The 19,757-nt window shown below is 38.7% G+C and overlaps 2 protein-coding genes across 2 annotated transcripts; both read right to left on the bottom strand.

The window, feature by feature from the left end:
- Positions 1-1,227: 1,227 nt before the first annotated feature.
- Positions 1,228-2,166, bottom strand: LOC113036580 (olfactory receptor 867-like). The gene has a single exon (XM_026192993.1). It carries the CDS (start codon positions 2,164-2,166, stop codon positions 1,228-1,230), a length of 939 nt encoding a protein of 312 aa, XP_026048778.1.
- A 13,965-nt stretch (positions 2,167-16,131) lies between these two features.
- Positions 16,132-17,070, bottom strand: LOC113036581 (olfactory receptor 5V1-like). Its single transcript, XM_026192994.1, has one exon. It carries the CDS (start codon positions 17,068-17,070, stop codon positions 16,132-16,134), a length of 939 nt encoding a protein of 312 aa, XP_026048779.1.
- Between the last annotated feature and the right edge of the window lie 2,687 nt (positions 17,071-19,757).

Raw genomic sequence — 19,757 nt, 5'->3', positions numbered from 1 at the left:
CAATTTAGAACCAATAATTAACTTTCCATGCAAGTTTTCTTGACTGTGGGAGAAAGCTGCAGTACCATAGAGAATTCCCCCAGGCACAGGGAGAACATGAAACCTTTAACCAGGAAGACCCCAGTGGGCTGGTTGAATTTAATTTAATTGGCTCACAACATTTATTACTTACTTGACTACTTGACTTTGCTTGTTTTTATCCTGATAACAGCAATTTATTTTTCAGGCATCCTGTCCTTGTTTCAGGGATTTTGAGTCATTCTGCGCTCCAGATGGATTAATTATATTAAAAACTTTAATCGCGTTAACCGTGTTGACAGTGTTAACATTGACAGCCCTAGTTTGCTTGTTTGTTTTGGGGGGGTTTTTTTAAATTTTGCGAGCTGGTTATTAGGTGCTGCTCCAGCCAGCCAGAGAATTTCCTCCAGGTGTGCCCACACAGAGCAACTTTTTTTGATCGTTTGATGTCTTTTTGATATAGGATCACTTAACAAACAAAACTGAAATGTCTGTCAAAATACAGTAGTCCACTAGCTTAGGTATCTAAACTATGTTAGGCTGGTGTTGGAGCCATTCATTCATTCCATTCATTCAAAAGAATTACCCATATGGAAAAGAAATAGTAAAAACTTTTTTTTTTACTTTCATGAGTAAATCATATAAGGCTTACATGATTTACTCATGAAAGTGGCCACTTTCTCATTACTTTCATATATTGTTTTAGTAAGTATCCAAAACATACAAGTTTCATTACATAATTTTTCAAGGGATCTTATATCTGTTTTCACTCTCATATGCTTTTCATACAAGTTTCACACAAGACAGATACAAACTTTATAAGATTTATATATATCTTTTCCATATGGGGGAGTTCAAATAAATGATTACTAAAGTTGATTAGTTTTTCTTCATTAAAATATGATTATTTACAGCATAGCAGGAAAAAAAACATACTGTTGCTCACAGACACATAAACAGTTTAACTAAATTAAAAACAAAATCAAAAACTTTAGTTCTAAATTTTGTATGAAGTGAATTGAAAAGTTAAGGTTAGGAAAATATCTTGTCTAAAACCGACAAGTAGAATAATTCTCACTTCTGTGCCAGAATCAAAGTGAATGGTTGGTGTTTCAAACATTTTGTGAAATAATGTTCTGAAAATTTACACCGACATCTGTTTATCTACAAAAAATAAAAAATAAATAAGCACACTCAGTTCACAAGATTTTAGTCAGATGTGTTAAACTTTTTGAAAATCTTAAAGAGCTTTTGTTTAATTTCTTTTGTTCTAAGACAGTACACAAAAGGATTTACAAGACATGGACCGAGGACTGCACCAATTACTAAACCTTGGCGTTCCTCAAGAGTTAGTACCACACCAAACCTAGTGAACATAATGCGAACAAACGCAGGACAGTAATGAACAACTACACAAATTAAGTGACTCACAAGAGTGCTCCCCATTTTCATTTTTTCATTATTTGAAGATAGTTTTACAAAAAGTAAGATTCCACAATATGAAAGACAAATAAAAACGAAAGTGAAAAAGAAAATAAAAAATGCTGCAATGGAAACTTCATTGAAATATTTCTCTGGGTTAACACAGGTCGTTCTTATTACAGCAGCAAAGTCACAGAAGCTGTATTTCAGCCTTGAACTGCAGTGTGGGAGGGGGACAACTGTTGCAGGCATATAAAACGCAAAACACCAGGCAATGAACCACATGATAAATGTAAGAACAAGAACACGTGTGTTTGTTAAATAACGTTGATACTGAAAAGGATAAATTATTGCAATGAATCTATCCAATGCCATAAATGCTAAAACAAATGACTCCATCGATGTTCCCAAATTGAAAACACACATTTGAATTAAACATGCCACATAGGATATAGTATTAACACCTGCGAGTAGAACCCCAATCATTGTTGGACTGGAACTGGAGGTGTACACTATATCAACAACAGCAAGGTTGCAAATCAGAAGATACATTGGTTTATGTAATCTCTTGTCAGAAATAATAAACATGATATTTATCATATTGGCAAGAACAGCAAGAAGATAGGTTATTAGGATAACCACACCAACAGCAATAGGTCTACTGAGTGTGTCAAAACCACCTATAATAAAGTGTGTTACATTGATTGAAGCATTCTGTAAAGACATATTCCGTTTGGAAGTTGAAGAAGAAGAAGAAAAGAAAAAGCAAAGCAAATATGGATAAAGTATGTGGTCAATTTTCTTCTATATCAGATTTCACACCTCTGAGCTCAGTCAAACACCTTTGCTTTTACTGAGCAGTATTTAAACTTCTCACTTTAAGGCTTGGAAGAACAGTATGTTTTGATTGGATAGCTCCCTCTTCCAGTCAAATTAGACATAAGAATGTGAAATGTCCATATTGCATCAGATATTGCAAAAAGATGATGTCATCCCCGCAAAATCCCCTTGTAAATGTTCACATGCTTACAATAACCTTTATTTTGTTTGTTTTCAGCAGACTATTTAGATCAATTAAACCAAAAAAAAGCACAAAATGAAAGAAATCCAGGTTCATGTTAAAAGTGTCCCGCTACATCTATCTAACATTTCACCCTCTTCATGGCCAGGATGGAGCTAATATTAGCAGGAAGTTAAAGTATTTTATTCCATTTATTATTACATCTGGAAAGGAAATTTTTCCACAAAACTTTTAGGTAGCTTTTATAGTGAAATGTCTATGTAGCTATATCTTTCTTTCCTCCACTCTGGAAATCTCTGGCTGCCTTCCCTGCCTGCTTGCCTGCCCTCCGGCCTGCCACTGCATCCCAGATACTCTGCCTGCTCAACTACCTCTCAACACTTCCACTGAGTTTCCCTCCTCAGAGCCCTCTGAGCTGGGACCTACAAGTCAAAAGAACAAACTCACCAGGAAACTCCTTTCTGTTACCTGCTCCTTACCTCATAACAATAACAGCTTCTCCATCTTCTTGCAGATCCTTCATTCCTGTTCTTTGTTGCCACTTTCCCTTCCGTTATCCAGCCCTCATGATCCCCTCTCCAGTGCCAGTCAACTTGTTGTCCCCTTTAGGTTTTCCTACTCCAGATCCCCTCTACCCTGTGATTATCGGAGTTCAATAAATCTCAGTAAATAGTTTTCCAGTGTGTCTGCTTTTGAGTCCACTCCTTGGGCAAACCGCTTGGTTTATAACCGCAAGTCCCTGGAACAACATCCAAGATTTCTATCCAGAAGAGCACAGTTATAGGAATAGCAAAGACCCTCAAGCAGGACCCTCAAGCATTTGATGTGTGATTGTGTCATAAAGTTGCTTGCATATTAGAGTGAAAGCAACTTTATGAAACAATTTTAGATTTTACAATTTGTTAAAGAGCAGCTACCTAAGCCCGCACAGAAGTCAATAATCTCTTTAATAGTGTTACATCCTCACTTTGTATAGTTCTGGATACTGTGAAAAAAAAAAGTCTTAAATCAGAAGTACTTGACTCCCTCGTATAAATGTGAAATGCATAGCTTATAGCAGATAACCCTAAAACTTGAGATCAAATGTCGTCTTACTACTTAAAAATTTTATTTAGCTCATAAAGAGTTTGTTGCTCTATAACAAAGCTATCTGTAAAACTAAGGAATCTTATTATTCATCATATTAAAGAAAATAAGAACTATGTCATGGAATAAATATATATTCTTGGTGCTTATTTTCTGTTTATATTGTTTTATATAGGCCGGTGTAGTAAAACGCCACTTTGAGTTACAATGTGTGCTAAAGGTCACAGAGTACTGTTTAAGACAGGAAACTGCAAGCGACGCTTTGTGCACCGCTGCGAAACAACAGGATGTAGAGAGGAAGTGAAACTAGGCAGAGCACACTGCAGAGTTGTTTATATTGAAACTATCTGTGACTATGTGTGACGTACTGTATGACTGATTATGTTATGCTCATTTTGGCTTCTAATGCTTCAGATCTGCTCAGGATTTAGCCTGTGCACATCCCTTTCTGGAAAGTAATGCTTGAATAAAATCTCGCAAGTATCAGATTTTATCTAATAGATATAAAAATATGGAAATGTACTGTTAAGGTAAAATATATATTCTTAGTGCTTATTTTCTGTTTATATTGACGCCACGTTTCAGTGGCCCCCAGGGTTACAGGCCCGTGGCACTGACCTCCCACATCATGAAGACCCTGGAAAGGCTCATCCTGGAGCAGCTGCAACCCATTGTCAGCCCACATCTGGATCCCCTTCAATTTGCATATCAGCCTCGTCTCGGAACAGAGGACGCCATCATCTACCTGCTAAATCGTGTCTACACCCATCTGGACCAGCCAGCGAGCACTGTGAGGGTCATGTTTTTTGACTTTTCCAGTGCTTTCAACACCATGGCAAAGACCAAGGAATTGATAGTGGACTTCAGGAAGACCAGGAGACACTTGACCCCTGTTCCAATCCGGGGGGTCAGTGTTGACATTGTGGAGGACTATAAATACCTTGGAGTACACATTGACAATAAACTGGACTGGGCTAAAAACACCACAGCACTTTACAGAAAGGGCCAGAGTCGTCTCTATTTTTTGAGGCGACTGAGGTCCTTCAACATCTGCCAGAAAATGCCCAGGATTTTCTATGAGTCTGTTGTGGCCAGTGCGATCCTCATGCTGTTGCATGCTGGGGGAGCAGGCTGAGGGTTGCAGATGCCAACAAACTCGATAAACTGATTTGTAAGGCCAGTAATGTTGTGGGTATGGAGCTGGACTCCCTCAAGGTGGTGTTGGAGAGGCGGATGCTGTCCAAGATAAAGACAATGTTGGATAACAATAACACCTCCCACCCACTCCATGCTGGTCAGTCACAGAAGCACGTTCAGTGAAAGACTGAGATTACCGAAAAGCACCACTGAACGACACAGGAAATCATTCCTGCCTGTGGCCATCTCTCTGTACAACTCATCCACTTAACACACTGTTTACTGCAACAGCTACACCCTTCTTGCACATGTTCTTTTTCAGCTTTTTATTAATAAGTGACTTTTATGTATATATATGCCTGTATATATTGTGCTATTCTTAGTTAGTGTATTGTCTGTCTCTGTTAATGTTTGTTTATAATGGAGCACTGTAACGAAAAATAATTTCCCCTAGGGACCAATAAAGTATTCTGATTCTGATTCTGATTCTCAAAGACCGCTAAGGCCGGAAGTGCGAGGCTTGTAGGCTTGCGAAATGGGACGGTGTAGCCTCCGTCGCACTGCCCAGGTTGCCTAGCAACCATGATACTTACAGCTGGAAACATTTCATACAGCTTTGTTTGACAGAAATGAAGGAGAACATAGCAGCTAGTTCTCTCCCATCATGCCTTGGGACATGTGCTGCTGTTTAGATGTTCTTGTTTTATTGTTTATGGTTACGTTACTTTTAACTGTTATCTTGAATGTTGTGTTTACGCTGTGGTGCAGAGTCACTGACAGTTGTTGTTTTGTAGAGAGAGTGCTGTACCATGAGTGACTTCTGTTGTGCTGTTGTTGAACCTTGAGGCACATTGTAGCACCGGCAAGTGTTTTAATAAAGAGCTCCCCCTACCAGCTTGGGGTTGAATAACAAGCTCAATATCTCTCTGTGAGCTTCTTTGTTAAGATTCCTCTGCATGCCACAATGTTTTGTTAATTTGTTTGTTTGTTTCTACATGAGCTTTGTGTGATTTGATAAGTATCTAAGGCTGAGACCACAGGACTGTAAAAACATGATTGTTGGGCTTCATTTCTGTACCGAACAGTCATTTTAAGATTAGCTAGTAAATAACAATTAGCTAATATTGTTCATGAGACTTAAGTCATCTCACTTTGGTAATATAAATATAATATGGCCAATATTAACCCTCTGGGATCCAGGGTATAATTGGCCGTTTTTGACTACTTTTGATTTTACCTCTATATTTCACCTTTAAAATATGTTTTTCTTGCCTTGTTTGGTACCATTTTTTTCAGCACAACCTCAAATGTCTGAAATTTGAGTTATTTTTTCATTTTGGTATACTATATTGCCACAGTTGATCTAAATTAAGACAAAAAATTTAAAATCAAAGTAGAAAAAAGTTATATTTCTTACTGTAAAACCCACAAACATGTTTAACGAATCATTTTCATAATTTGAAATGCAAATAGAAATGTGCATAATTTTTAGAAATATACAAAGTTTTGCAAACAACAAAGTTATATGGTACTATTTACCTAAAAATGCAGCCAAGGCCTCAGGCGTTGTGATATAACCATTTAAATCTATTTACAGAACAATCAGGTGTGCTGCATCAAATAAGAAGGCACACAAATTATTTGTGCCAGTCCAAAAAATGTAGTTTGTGTTCAGTATAAGACAGAGGAGAACACCAAAGGCCTAAATCCTGCAGGTCTGACAGCAGGAGGTGCATCAGTCCAGTTTTTCATGTGGGAACAGCGTTTACACTGGAATCTGTCTTTGACGGCTTTTTTTTGGAGAAAATGTGAAATTCAGCAGTATAACTGACACACAATACGAAACAATAATTACACAACAAACTAACTATAGCCTCCAAACACGCTAAACGTCACTAATGTCTCACATATGAAAACTCGTTCGCTCTCTTTCTTTCGCTTGACCGCTTTCCGTCGCAGGTGTCACTCCGAAAAACTTCTCCTTCTCCCTAAACAACCAAGTGCCACATGTTGCCTTATCATTTTTTTGATTGGCTGACATGGTAAAGTCTAACACCAATAGGGAGGGGGTGTTTTTTCTTTTTCTTTTTTCACTAGCAGAGGGAGAGTGTTTGCTAGCGCTGTCTGTAGAAAACGCTGTTTTTACCGTTCTTCCCACTGTAAACACCACTGTTTTGTTCAGAAAAAAACATTGCGTGTATTTTTTATCATAACTCTGGTTTTACGTGGCCCATCGACACAATTCAAAAACTGCTATGTAGTTTGAAGTCGGCACTTTCGACCCAAGTTGAAATAGAGACTCCGAATCGCTGCATTTTGTAGCTGTGTCGTCTTAAATTGGTCATGTGATTTTGATGCGCCAGCGCATCCGGCGACCCCAGAGGGTTAAAGTTATTATATTAGTCATTATTGGTTATTACAGCAGTGAGCTTGAACTCCGTGTCAAAGATTCAATTATTATTCAATTAGATTGCAGTTATTTATATTTCCTATCACCTTAAATCTTCACTCAAAGTCAAGTATCTTTGACAGTGTATGTATAGATGTATCATATATAAGAGACAAATTTTGGCAATACTAAATTTGGCTCAGTGCTTACTAGGGGTGCAACAATACTCGTATCAGTATTGAACCGTTCGATACAGTGCTTTCGGTTCGGTACGCATATGTATCGAACAATACAAAAAATTTTATTTATTTTATCAACTCTTCTTCTGACGATGCTGTCTGTGTTGACTGCTCAGTGAATCTGCGTTTGACTACTCCGCCTAGGCTGCACTGTCGAGTGCAGATCCACTGAGCGCAGCGCAAGCTAGCAAGACAGAAGCTAAGCTCGAAATTGAACCTCCCCCACCCTCATTCAGATCTGGCGTTTGGAACTATCTTGGTTTTCATGTGACGCATGACCCTGATGGTAAGCGCGTCATGGACAAAAGTAAAACCGTATGTCGGATGTGCCACGCAATGCTCAATTGGTGGGAAATAGTGCGTTAGCGCAGTTAGTTTGTTAATGTGTTGACGCTGTCCAGCCCCACGCACGGGGCGATCCACAGTAACTCGTTAAAGGAGATTTGCTATGTTATGGCGTTAATGTCATTTTAACGAGATTAACGCTGACAGCACTAGTGTGAACACAACGAATATCACTGCACATTTACACCGACATCATCCTAGTGCAAAGACAAGTGGAAGCAGACAAAAACAACAAGCACGCATGCTACAAACTTTACCCGAGTCATTTAGACAGCCGTTAGCACATGATTCTCCTTATGGGGACCTGATATGTTTAATATGCTGCTCAGAATATAGCCCAGAAGAAGCGTATAGTATAGCTTTTATTTTGGAAAGAGCCATTTCTCTGTAATAAACTCTCTTTTCCAAAGATGAGTGATTCCTCAATCAGATAGATTTTTTTTAAAAATTTTGTTGTTTTAGCAACATTACATTTTAAAAAAACGTACTTTTGAGTTAAAATATATATTTATAATTTTAATAAATGACAAATTAAAAAGGCATGAACATTTTTTTGTATCGAAAAAATATCGAACCGTGACTCCAAAGTATCGAACCGAACTGTGAATTTTGTGTATCGTTGCACCCCTAGTGCTTACATATGTGTAAAAACAAAATGTACGAGCTGTGATCAAGGTTATTATCCTTGACGAAAACTAACGAAATAACGAAAACTAGAAGTAAAAAAATTTTTTTGTTAGCGGAAATAAAAATAAAAACAAAAAAAGGAAAACTAACTAAAACTGTAATGAATGTTCACAAAACTAACTAAAATTAAATGAATTTATAGCAAAAATGTGTTTAGTTTTCATTCATTTGTGCGTGTCATACAATAGTCAAGGGTGAAAATGAAGTTTAGTTTCCAGATTTTTTTCTTGCTGTCTAATTATGCCAGCAGGTGGCAAGTACGTTAGTCGAGTCGTCTGTGTTGCTCCTCCGTCCACGCGCAGAATCGTGTCAGGAAAAGTCGGGAGAAAGCGCCAGAGTCCAATTTGGGATTACTTTGAATATGACTGTGTTTTGGATGAAGCAAGTGTCTTGTAGTGGAAAGAGACAAATTATGAGGGACATTTCTAAAGGGAAAAAAATCCCACAAACCTTAAAGTGCACTTGAAAAGCTCACACAAGAAGGCTAACCAAGCTTACCTTGAGAAGGTAAGGGAGCACACTCAACCCTCATCCCCAGAAAACAGAAGCTAACCCCAGGCAAGGCAGCGTGATGCATCCCGAGACAACAGGACTGGGATATCTACACAACTGTGTGAGTCAATTGCTTTCAAAAAGTTTATCAATTCACTTGAACCAAAATTACGAACTGCTGCAAGAGTTAATAGTCTCATTGGGGCCAAGATATACATTTTAAAGTTGCCTGGTATCAATGGTTGTTCATCTGCCTTTATTTATTTATTTATTTAAAGAACCCATAGCTGGGAATGTGAGTTGTCTGTCTCGGCATGTTAGCCCTGCAACAGACAGGCGCCCTGTCCAGGGTGCAGGGTATGGTAGCTGGAATAGCAACATACCCAAGGATAAGCAGAAGAGAATGACTGATATGATGAAACTGGGATTTTGTTACACTTAATTATTGCAAACACAACTAAACCTATAACTGAAACTAATCAAAACTAAACTGAAACTAAGGATTTTCAAAAAAAATAAAAACTAAACTAAACTAGCAAACAATTGGTAAAAACTAATTAAAACTGATATAAAATTGAAAATCTGAAGTCAAATCTAAATAAAAATAAAAACTAATGATAATTGCAAAACTATTAAAACCCTGGCTGTGATAACTGTTGCTGATACAATGAAAAGTAGACTGATATATTAAATATTCCTTTATTGGGTGAGAAAATCATACCATCTCATAACTGCTTTAAGTCATACAGAATAGATATCAGAGCCTTAAACAGGCTAACTTCTGCTAAATGGGTCAAACTGGGCAGAAAGTATACAAACACATAACATCCTTATAGAATATGATGTAACACTATATCTCAGAATATATAAAGCATATAAACAATTACAGCAATATGATGCAACAAACACAGCAGTACTGCAAATCCAAAATACTCAAAGCTTCATAGAACTGAAACAAACATTTATTTTTAGATCCATTCTGCTGCCGATATATACTTTAGGTTTCTGAATATTAAACTTGTTACTGCCTTTCATAGTGTTTAACTTGAAGGCCCTGAGTACTTTCTCCCACACTGAAAACACTGGAATGATAAAATTATTTGAACATTACCTAATAAGACTGATTCAGGACATACAATTAGTTCTTTTAAACTTTCCTAGCAGTCCTTCACAAACAGGGGAAAGTCTGTCTATTCTCTCCATCTGTCAGCTGCTGCTGGCTATTCCTCCTCCTCTTCCTTCCACACTGCTGAGTTTGTCCTGGTGGATCATCAGGGGTGCAAAGCCTCAGAGATGATGTGCAGCAGTGGGTCCCTCAGTCTCACACACACACACAGCGGTTTTCATACACACCCTCTTCACTTCACTGAATTTGATCAGTTTCTACAGCCTAATCGAACTCTTGTTCTATGTTCACACTCTGTATACTGTACCCTCTGTAATTCTACTCACTTTTAATATAAAAAGAATGCACCCTCAGCCACACACAGAAAACTGAAAAGTTTCACACAAGTATATACTAAGGTTTTTAAACTTGCAAGCATTACCACAAAAAGAAATCCTTCACATCGAAGTCCTCAGCATGATTAGCAGAATTCCTTTGGCACACATCCTCAGCACAATTAACACCGTTTTTCAACACACGTCACAATTCTCTTAGCTCAGCTCTGCAGCACAATTCACACAATACTTTGAGCACCAATTTAGCACAATTCACTCAGGTCTTTTAGTAGCTCTTCTCACACACATCACACCATTCTCTGTCACACTTTCAAAACAATATGCACTTCTGCCCATGCATCCAAAGGACAATTTAAACTTCACTATATATTCGCACATTTATACATATAACAAAAGACACCAAATGCCAAGACACATTATTCAACGTTTCCATGACACACTTTACGTCATCCTCCACTGGTACCAGTCATCCCTACACAATTTCGACAACTTTAAAATCTTATTTGTCCATGTCCAACCTTGCTAACCAGTTAACCTGTTTCTGTCCCGGACAGGTGCCTGATCTCTAAACCCTATGTTAATTTAAAAGCGTTTTTGTTTCAGAGTATTCCTGTAGCTGAGAACCATGGCCTCAAATCTGAGGCCATGGTTCTCAGCCGGAAAAGGGTGGAGTGCCCACTCCGGGTCGGGGATGAGTTCCTGCCCCAAGTGGAGGAGTTCAAGTATCTTGGGGTCTTGTTCTCGAGTGATGGGAGAAGGGAGCCGGAGATCGACAGACGGATTGGGGCTGCAGCTGCAGTAATGCGGACGCTGCACCGGTCTGTCGTGGTGAAGAGGGAGCTGAGTGTAAAAGCGAAGCTCTCAATTTACCGGTCGTTCTATGTCCCTACCCTCACCTATGGCCACAAGCTGTGGGTAGTGACCGAAAGAACGAGATCGCGGATACAAGCGGCAGAAATGAGCTTCCTCCGAAGGGTGGCTGGCCTCTCCCTTAGAGATAGGGTGAGAAGTTCGGCCATCCGGGAGGGGCTCAGAGTAGAGCAGCTGCTGCTCCACATCGAAAGGAGCCAGCTGAGGTGGTTCGGGCATCTGACAAGGATGCCCCCTGGGCGCCTCCTGGGTGAGGTGTTCCAGGCATGTCCCACCGGGAGGAGGCCCCGGGGCAGACCCAGGACACGCTGGAGAGATTATATCTCTCGGCTGGCCTGGGAACACCTTGGTATTCCCCCGGATAAGCTGGAGGAGGTGGCTGGGGAGAGGGAGGTCTGGGCCTCTTTGCTTAGGCTGCTGCCCCCGCGACCCGGTCCCAGATAAAGCGGATGAAGATGGATGGATGGAGTATTCCTGTATTTTGTACTTTTTTCAAAAAGTTAGATCAGGTAGTGATATTATTTTTGTGGGGAGGGAAACATTTCAGAACTTTGTTCAGGTCTGAAAACAGAGATGGGTAGATGGCTACCCATCTATTTCGTTACTTTCAAGCACGGCATTGTACTTCTGCTCTCTTCCCCTCCTACCCTCTTCATCCAAATGTCCAACCGTGGGAGGAATTGTTGTCCCTTAAACCCAGTAAGGCATGCATTTATTACTTCCAGGCTGGACTACTGTAATTCATTATTATCAGGCTGTCCTAAAAACTCCATGAAAAGCCTTCAGTTAATCCAAAATGCTGCAGCAAGAGTACTGACAGGGAGTAGAAAGAGATAGAATATTTCTCCTGTATTGGCGTCCTGTTAAATCCAGAATTGAATTCAAAATCCTGCTCCTCACATACAAGATCTTAAATAATCAGGCCCCATCTTATCTTAATAACCTTCGCTCTCACATTGCATGCTTACTTGTTGTTCCTAGAGTATTTAAAAGTAGAATGGGAGGGAGAGCCTTCAGGCTCCCAGTTTGGATTTGGGAGAGAGACAGTAAAGTTTAGGCTTAAAACGTTCCTTTTTACTAAAGCATATAGTTAGGGCTGACCCTGAATCCTCCCTTAGTTATGCTGCAATTGATGTAGACAGCTGGGGGGATTCCCAGGATGCATTGAGTTTTTCCTTTCCAGTCACCTTTCTCACTCACTATGTGTTAATAGACCTCTCTGCATTGAATCGTACCTGTCATTAATCTCTGTCGTTGGTCCACAGCATGTCTTTATCCTGTTTTCCTTCTCTCACCCAAACCAGTCGCAGCAGATGGCTGCCCCTCCCTGAGTCTAGTTCTGCTAGAGGTGTCTTTCTGTTAAAAGGGAGTTTTTCCTCCTCACTGTCACCAAAGTGCTTGCTCATAGGGGGTCATATGATGCTATAAAAATAAAATTCAATTCAATTCAATTCAATAAGAAATCAATTACATCTTTAATATATAACATCTTATGGATAAAGACTGTAACAGGATAAAAACGGTAATTGAGTTGGACAAACTTAAATAATTGATGACATATCAACTTATTTATTGCAGTTGAGTGCAGTTTAATTTAATTCACTCCATCCAACCCATACAAAATTACGTTAGTCTAAGAAAAAAACGTAATGCTAAAACAAAGGCATTTATCAATGTGGAAATCCTTTCTATGATTATTTTAAGTTCATTTAGAGGTATTTTAAATAAAACTAAAAATTGCCATGAGAGTAAACCCCATTAATCAAAAAAGTTGCCACATGTGATCGTGCAAGTTGTGACCTAAGGGGTTCAGCTGGAGATGAGTAATAACTACATAACAAGTAAACCACGTCTTAAAGAAGTGGGATTAGGCACAGTTAAGTAAGTTTCGGGTATGGAATTTATATAGTGTGATTGTTAGCAGTGCCCAAGTCCAGATCCTCAATGATTCCTCAACAACAGCTACTTCTGTAAACAGATTTCAAGTAATTAACAAATTTGTTAAAAAAACAAAAAAAACAAAAACATTTCACAATTTCAATCATGCATTTTCAAAAGTCAGTCATGTGTATAAGAGAGGCTGTGTATGAGGCTTTAAAAATCTGTCACAAAGGTGTCTTTGTGTCTGACCTTATTGCATATCTATGTGTAGAAGTTTCCTTTTCAGATTGCAAAATTATGGGAGGAGGCTGTATAGAAACATGAATTACTAAAGTCTGTGCCAGGCAATTTGATGCATATTAGGCTGAATTTATCAACAAAAACATGTGTCTTATTTTGCACATGTAGCCGTAAGAGTTTCTGCTAGCAGTGCTCAGATATCTGGCATGAGAGGGAGGTGATACCAAGACATACATGCATCTTCTCTTACAAGGCATCAAGTTACTTATGTCATTTTTTCCAGGTGTGCCTACAGTGAGCAATTTTTATTGTTATTTATAGCTATCTCAACTATGTTAGGTCGATGTTGGAGCAATTCTTTCATTTTCATCATTTTTGAAATGTAATAAAAATGTGTTGCTGCTTTCAGGTATTGAATACTATCCTTGTATTCCAAACACCTGATCAGACATTACTGAAGGTCTGGAAACAAACAAAAGAATTATTGAAGCAGTTCAAATAAATCATTACTAAAGTTTTTGTTGATTAAAATATTTACAGCATAGGAGGAAAAAACATACTGTTGCTCACAGACACAGTTTCACAAAATGGAAAAAAGACAATCAAAACCTTTCATTCTAAATTTTTTATGAATTGAATTGAATAGTTAAGGTAAGGAAAATATCTTGGGTAAAACCCACAAAGTAGAATAATTTGCACTTCTGTGCCAATCAAGGTGTGCCAGAATCGAGGTGAATGGTTTGTGTTTCATTTTGTGACAAAATGTTCAGAATGGGCTATCACTGTATTCATCTAAAAAAAAAAAAAAAGGTCACACTCTGTTCACAAGACTTTAGTCAGATGTGTGAAACTTTTTGAAAATCTTATAGAACTTTTGTTTAATTTCTTTTGTTCTAAGACAGTACACAAAAGGATTTACAAGACATGGACCGAGGACTGCACCAATTAATAAACCTTGGCGTTCCTCAAGAGTTAGTACCACGCCAAACCTGGTGAAGATATTGCGAACAAATGCAGGACAGTAATAAACGATTACACAAATTAAGTGACTCACAAGAGTCACTTAATTTGTATTAAACATGTATATATATATATATTTACATGCTTCCATCTCCCGTTTCTGGTTGGTGACATCTCTTACTTTTCGACTCATTTTCTCCCTCCCTCGCTCACAGACACATAACGGATATGGCAGTCCAGTCTCCATGTAGCATGGACTACACTGCCGGAGGCTACATTTTTTAGGGCTATGCCTGTAACACTCTGCCTATTGCCTTTATATTAAATCATTTTTGTGAATAATTTTTAAAAATATTTCTTCACGTCATTATGCGGCCGCAAGTAGAGGTGACATGGGCCGCAAATGGCCCGCGGGCCGTGAGTTTGAGACCCCTGCTCTGGATACTGTGAAAAACAAAGTCTTAAATCAGAAGTACTTGACTCCCTCGTATAACTATGAAATGCATAGCTGTAGCAGATAGCAGATCTATAACAAAGCCATTTGTAAAGCTAAGGCATGCTTATTATTCATCATATTAAAGAAAATAAGAACTGCACTTGGTTTCTCTTCAGCACTGCACCCAAACTGAAAAGAGTAAGCTGTGTTAACCAAATATTCTTTTAACCGTAGCTAGTAATGATTTTGTTAGTTTCTTCACTAAATTTTAAAAAAATTCTAATAACTGTCTCACAGATGTATCATTACGTCCAGCAACTTCCATTACTATTGATATTTATATAGTCTTAATCTCTGATTGATGCTTGTTCAGTAAACACTTCCTTAAACCATCAATGTGTCTATACGATTCGATTAGATTCAAAGACCTACCATTAAATATTGTTCCATTCCAAATAATAGGGCCATCTCTATTAATGGTCTATGTGCCACAGGCTTCAAGGTAGCAGTAATTAAAACATTAATCAAAAAGCCATCACTTGACCCAGCTACCTTAGCTAATTATATTTCAATTTACAACTTTATTTTATGTAAACAATTCTTCAAAGAGTAGTTTTAAAAGAGCCAAATGACCATTTGTTAGAGGAATGATTTTTTTTGAAGAAGCAATTTAATTCATATTAAGCTGAATATATTACCAAAAACGTGTCTCTTATTTTGTCAATGCAGATGTAAGAGTTGCTGCTAGCAGTGCTAAGCTATTTGGCAGAGAGGGTGATGTTATCAGTACGAGCAAGGATCTTGCCAAGTTACTCGTGTCACTTTTTCCAGATGTGTCCTCACAAAGTAGCTTTATTTGTTTGTTTGTTTTACGTCTCTCTGATGTATAATCATTTAACAGACCAAACTGAAATGTCTGTCAAAATGTAGCAGCCATGTCAACTATGTTAGGCTGTTTTTGGAGACATTCATTCATTTTGATCATTTTTGAAATGCAATAAAAACTCATTGCTGGTTTCCAAAAACACATGATCAGACACAACTGAAGGTCTGGACACAAGCAAAAGAATTATTGAGGCAGTTCAAATAAATAATTGCTAAAGCTGATTAATTTTTGTTGAATAAAATATGATTATTTACAGCGTAGCAGGAAAAAACATACTGTTGCTCACAAACACAAAAACAGTTTCAGTAAATTTAAAAAAAAAAAATCAAAACCTTTGTTTCTAAATTTTGTATTTTTTTTATTGAAAAGTTAAGGTGCAAATATCTTGTGTAAAACCCACAAAGTAGAGTAATTCTCACTTCTGTGCCAGAATCAAAGTAAATGGTTGGTGTTTCAAACATTTTGTGATAAAATGTTCAGAAATTTTACACCAACATCAATTAAGACTACTACTGTATTCATCTTAACAAAAAAAAAAAGTCACACTCTGTTCACAAGACTTTAGTCAGATGTATGAAACTTTTTGAAAATCTTATAGAACTTTTGTTTAATTTCTTTTGTTCTAAGAAAGTACACAAAAGGATTTACAAGACATGGACCGAGGACTGCACCAATTAATAAACCTTGGCGTTCCTCAAGAGTTAGTACCACACCAAACCTGGTGAAGATATTGCGAACAAATGCAGGACAGTAATGAACAAATACACAAATTAAGTGACTCACAAGAGTGCTCCCCATTTTCTTTTTTTCATTATTTGAAGATAATTTTACAAAAAGTAATATTCCACAATATGAAAGACAAATGAAAATGAAAGTGAAAAAGAAAATAAAAAATGAGACAATGGCAACTTCATTGAAATATTTTTCTGGGTTAACACAGGTTGTTCTTAATACAGCAGCAAAGTCACAGAAAGTGTACCTGAGCCTGGAGCTGCAGTGTGGGAGGAGGACAACAGTTGCAGGCATATAAAACACAAAACACCAGGCAACGAACCACACGATAAATGTAAGAACAAGAACACGTGTGTTTGTTAAATAACTTTGATACTGGAAAGGATAAATTATTGCAATGAATCTATCCAATGCCATAACTGCTAAAACAAATGACTCCATTGATGTTCCCAAAGCGCCAACACACATTTGAATTAAACACTCCACATAGGATATAGTATTAACACCTGCGAGTAGAACCCCAATCATTGTTGGACTGCAACTGGAGGTGTACATTATATCAACAACAGCAAGGTTGCAAATCAGAAGATACATCGGTTTATGTAATCTCTTGTCAGAAATAATAAACATGATATTTATCATATTGGCAAGAACAGCAAGAAGATAGACTATTAATATAACCACACCAACAGCAATAGGTCTACTGAGTGTGTCAAAACCACCTATAATAAAGTGTGTTACATTGATTGAAGCATTCTGTAAAGACATATTCTGTTTGGAGGTTTAAGAAGAAGAAGGGAAAAAAGGAAAGCAAATCTGGATAAAATACGTGGTAAATCTTCTTTATCAGACTTCACAGACACCTCTGAGCTCAGTCAAACACCTTTGCTTTTACTGGGCAACATTTAAACTTCTCATCTTAAGGCTTTGGAAGAACAGTAAGTTTTGATTGGAGAGCTCCCTCTTCCAGTCAAATTAGTCTATATTGCATCAGATATTGCAAAAAGATGATATAGAATACAGGGTGGGCCATTTAGAAGTCAGCCATCTTAGATACAACTTTTGTTTTTTCAATAGGAAGAGGGTCATGTGACACATCAAATTTATTGGTAATGTCACAAGAAAAACAATGGTGTGCTTGGTTTCAACATAACTTTATTCTTTCATGAGTTATTTACAAGTTTCTGACCATTTATAAAATGTGTTCAGTGTGCTGCCCTTTGTGTTGGATTGTCAATGTAACCCTCTTCTCCCACTCTTCACACACTGATAGCAACACCGCAGAAGAAATGCTAGCACAGGCATCCAGTATCCATAGTTTCAGGTGCTGCACATCTCGTATTTTCACACCATAGACAATTGCCTTCAGATGACCCCAAAGATAAAAGTCTAAGGGGGTCAGATCGGGAGACCTTGGGGGCCATTCAACTGGCCCACGATGACCAATCCACTTTCCAGGAAACTGTTCATCTAGGAATGCTCGGACCTGGCACCAATAATGTGGTGGTGCACCATCCTGCTGGAAAAACTCAGGGAATGTGCCAGCTTCAGTGCATAAAGAGGAAACACATCATCATGTAGCAATTTCAAATATCCAGTGGCCTTGAGGTTACCATTGATGAAGAATGGACCCACTATCGTTGTACCCCATATACCACACCAAACCATCACTTTTGTTGTTCCAACAGTCTTGGAGGGCTCCATCCAATGTGGGTTAGTGTCAGACCAATAGCGATGGTTTTGATTGTTAACTTCACCATTCACATAAAAGTTTGCCTCATCACTGAACAAAATCTTCTGCATTAATTGAGGGTCCTGTTCCAATTTTTGTTGTGCCCATTCTGCAAATTCTGTGCGCCGATCTGGGTCATCCTCGTTGAGATGCTGGAGTAGCTGGAGTTTGTAAGGGTGCAATTTATGAGTAGCTAATATCTGCCGAAGGGATGTTCAACTAATGCCACTCTCCAGTGACATGCGGCGAGTGCTACGCTGAGGGCTCTTGCTGAATGAAGCTAGGACAGCCACTGATGTTTCTTCATTAGTGACAGTTTTCTTGCATCCACAACACTGAACCAGTTTCACGAAACTTAGCAAGCAGTTTGCATGGGAGATGAGTGGTCTCGTAGGGTGTCTTGCATTGGAATCTGCTGCAATGATCCAGTTACTGCGTTCACCAGATATCAACACAATTTCGATCCGCTCCTCACGTGTTAACCTCTTCGACATGTCAATGGCTGCGCTAACGGCTGTCTAAATGACTGGGGTAAAGTTTGTATCATGCGTGCTTGTTGTTTTTGTCTGCTTCCACTTGTGTTTGCACTAGGATGATGTCGGCGTAAATGTGTAGTCATATTCGTTGTGTTCCCACTAGTGCTATCAGCGTTAATCTCGTTAAAATATCATTAACGCCTTAACGCCGCAAATCTCCTTTAACGAGTTACTGCGGATCGCCCCGTGCGTGGGGCTGGACGGCGTCAACACGTTAACGAGCTAACTGCGCTAACGCACTAGTTCCCACCAATTGAGCATTGCGTGGCACATCCAACATACGGTTTTACTTTTGTCCATGACACACTTACCATCAGGGTCATGCTTCACAAGAAAACCAAAATAGTTCCAAACGCCAGATCTGAATGAGTGTGGGGGAGGTTCAATTTTGGGTAGCGTTGAGGAAGTTGCCATGTTGCAACGAGCTCAACTTCTGTCTCGCTAGCTTGCGCTGCGCTCAGTGGATCTGCACTCGACAGTGCAGCCTAGGCGGAGTAGTCGAACACTGAGCTCTCAACACAGTCAGCATCGTCAGAAGAAAAGTTGATAAAATAAATTAAACATTTTGTATTGTTCGATACATATGCGTACCGAACCGAAAGCACTGTATCGAACGGTTCAATATCGATATGAATATTGTTGCACCCCTAATGGTTACGTGTGAGTCCGGAGTTAGCGCAGTTAACCACAACTCTGTGAAGCACATCAGGCTGCACTCCCTGTAGCTCCTCTGAATTCGGGTAAGAGCCGCCAGCTCGTCTACTTTGTTGGGGAGAGATCTCACATTCCCCATAATAATAGATGGAATTGCTGGCCAGTACCTCCTAACTTTACTGCGACACCCGATCCCAGCCCGAGTACCGCGTCTCTTCCTCCTCACCTCGCAGGGAATGTTGGCTTGCTCAGCGGAGGCCCTGAGGGCTAACAGCTGATCCCTGTTTAAACAGTGTTGGGAAGGTTACTTTTAAAATCTATTCCACTATAGATTACAGAATACATTACCCAAAATGTATTTTGTAATGTATTCCGTTCTGTTACTCAATGAGAGTAACGTATTCTGAATACTTTGGATTACTTAATATATTATCATGCTTTTTTACAACCAATGAATGTCCTATTGCTGTGTGATTTAGTACTATTACTGAAGGCTACTCGCCATACCAATAGCAACTAGATTTTAAAACCTT

This window comes from Astatotilapia calliptera, chromosome 14, assembly GCF_900246225.1.
Source record: "Astatotilapia calliptera chromosome 14, fAstCal1.2, whole genome shotgun sequence".
In the NCBI taxonomy this organism is placed as follows: Eukaryota; Metazoa; Chordata; class Actinopteri; order Cichliformes; family Cichlidae; genus Astatotilapia; species Astatotilapia calliptera.
Note: the sequence above shows the minus strand (reverse complement) of the source record. Positions and strands in the feature narration are given on the sequence as shown.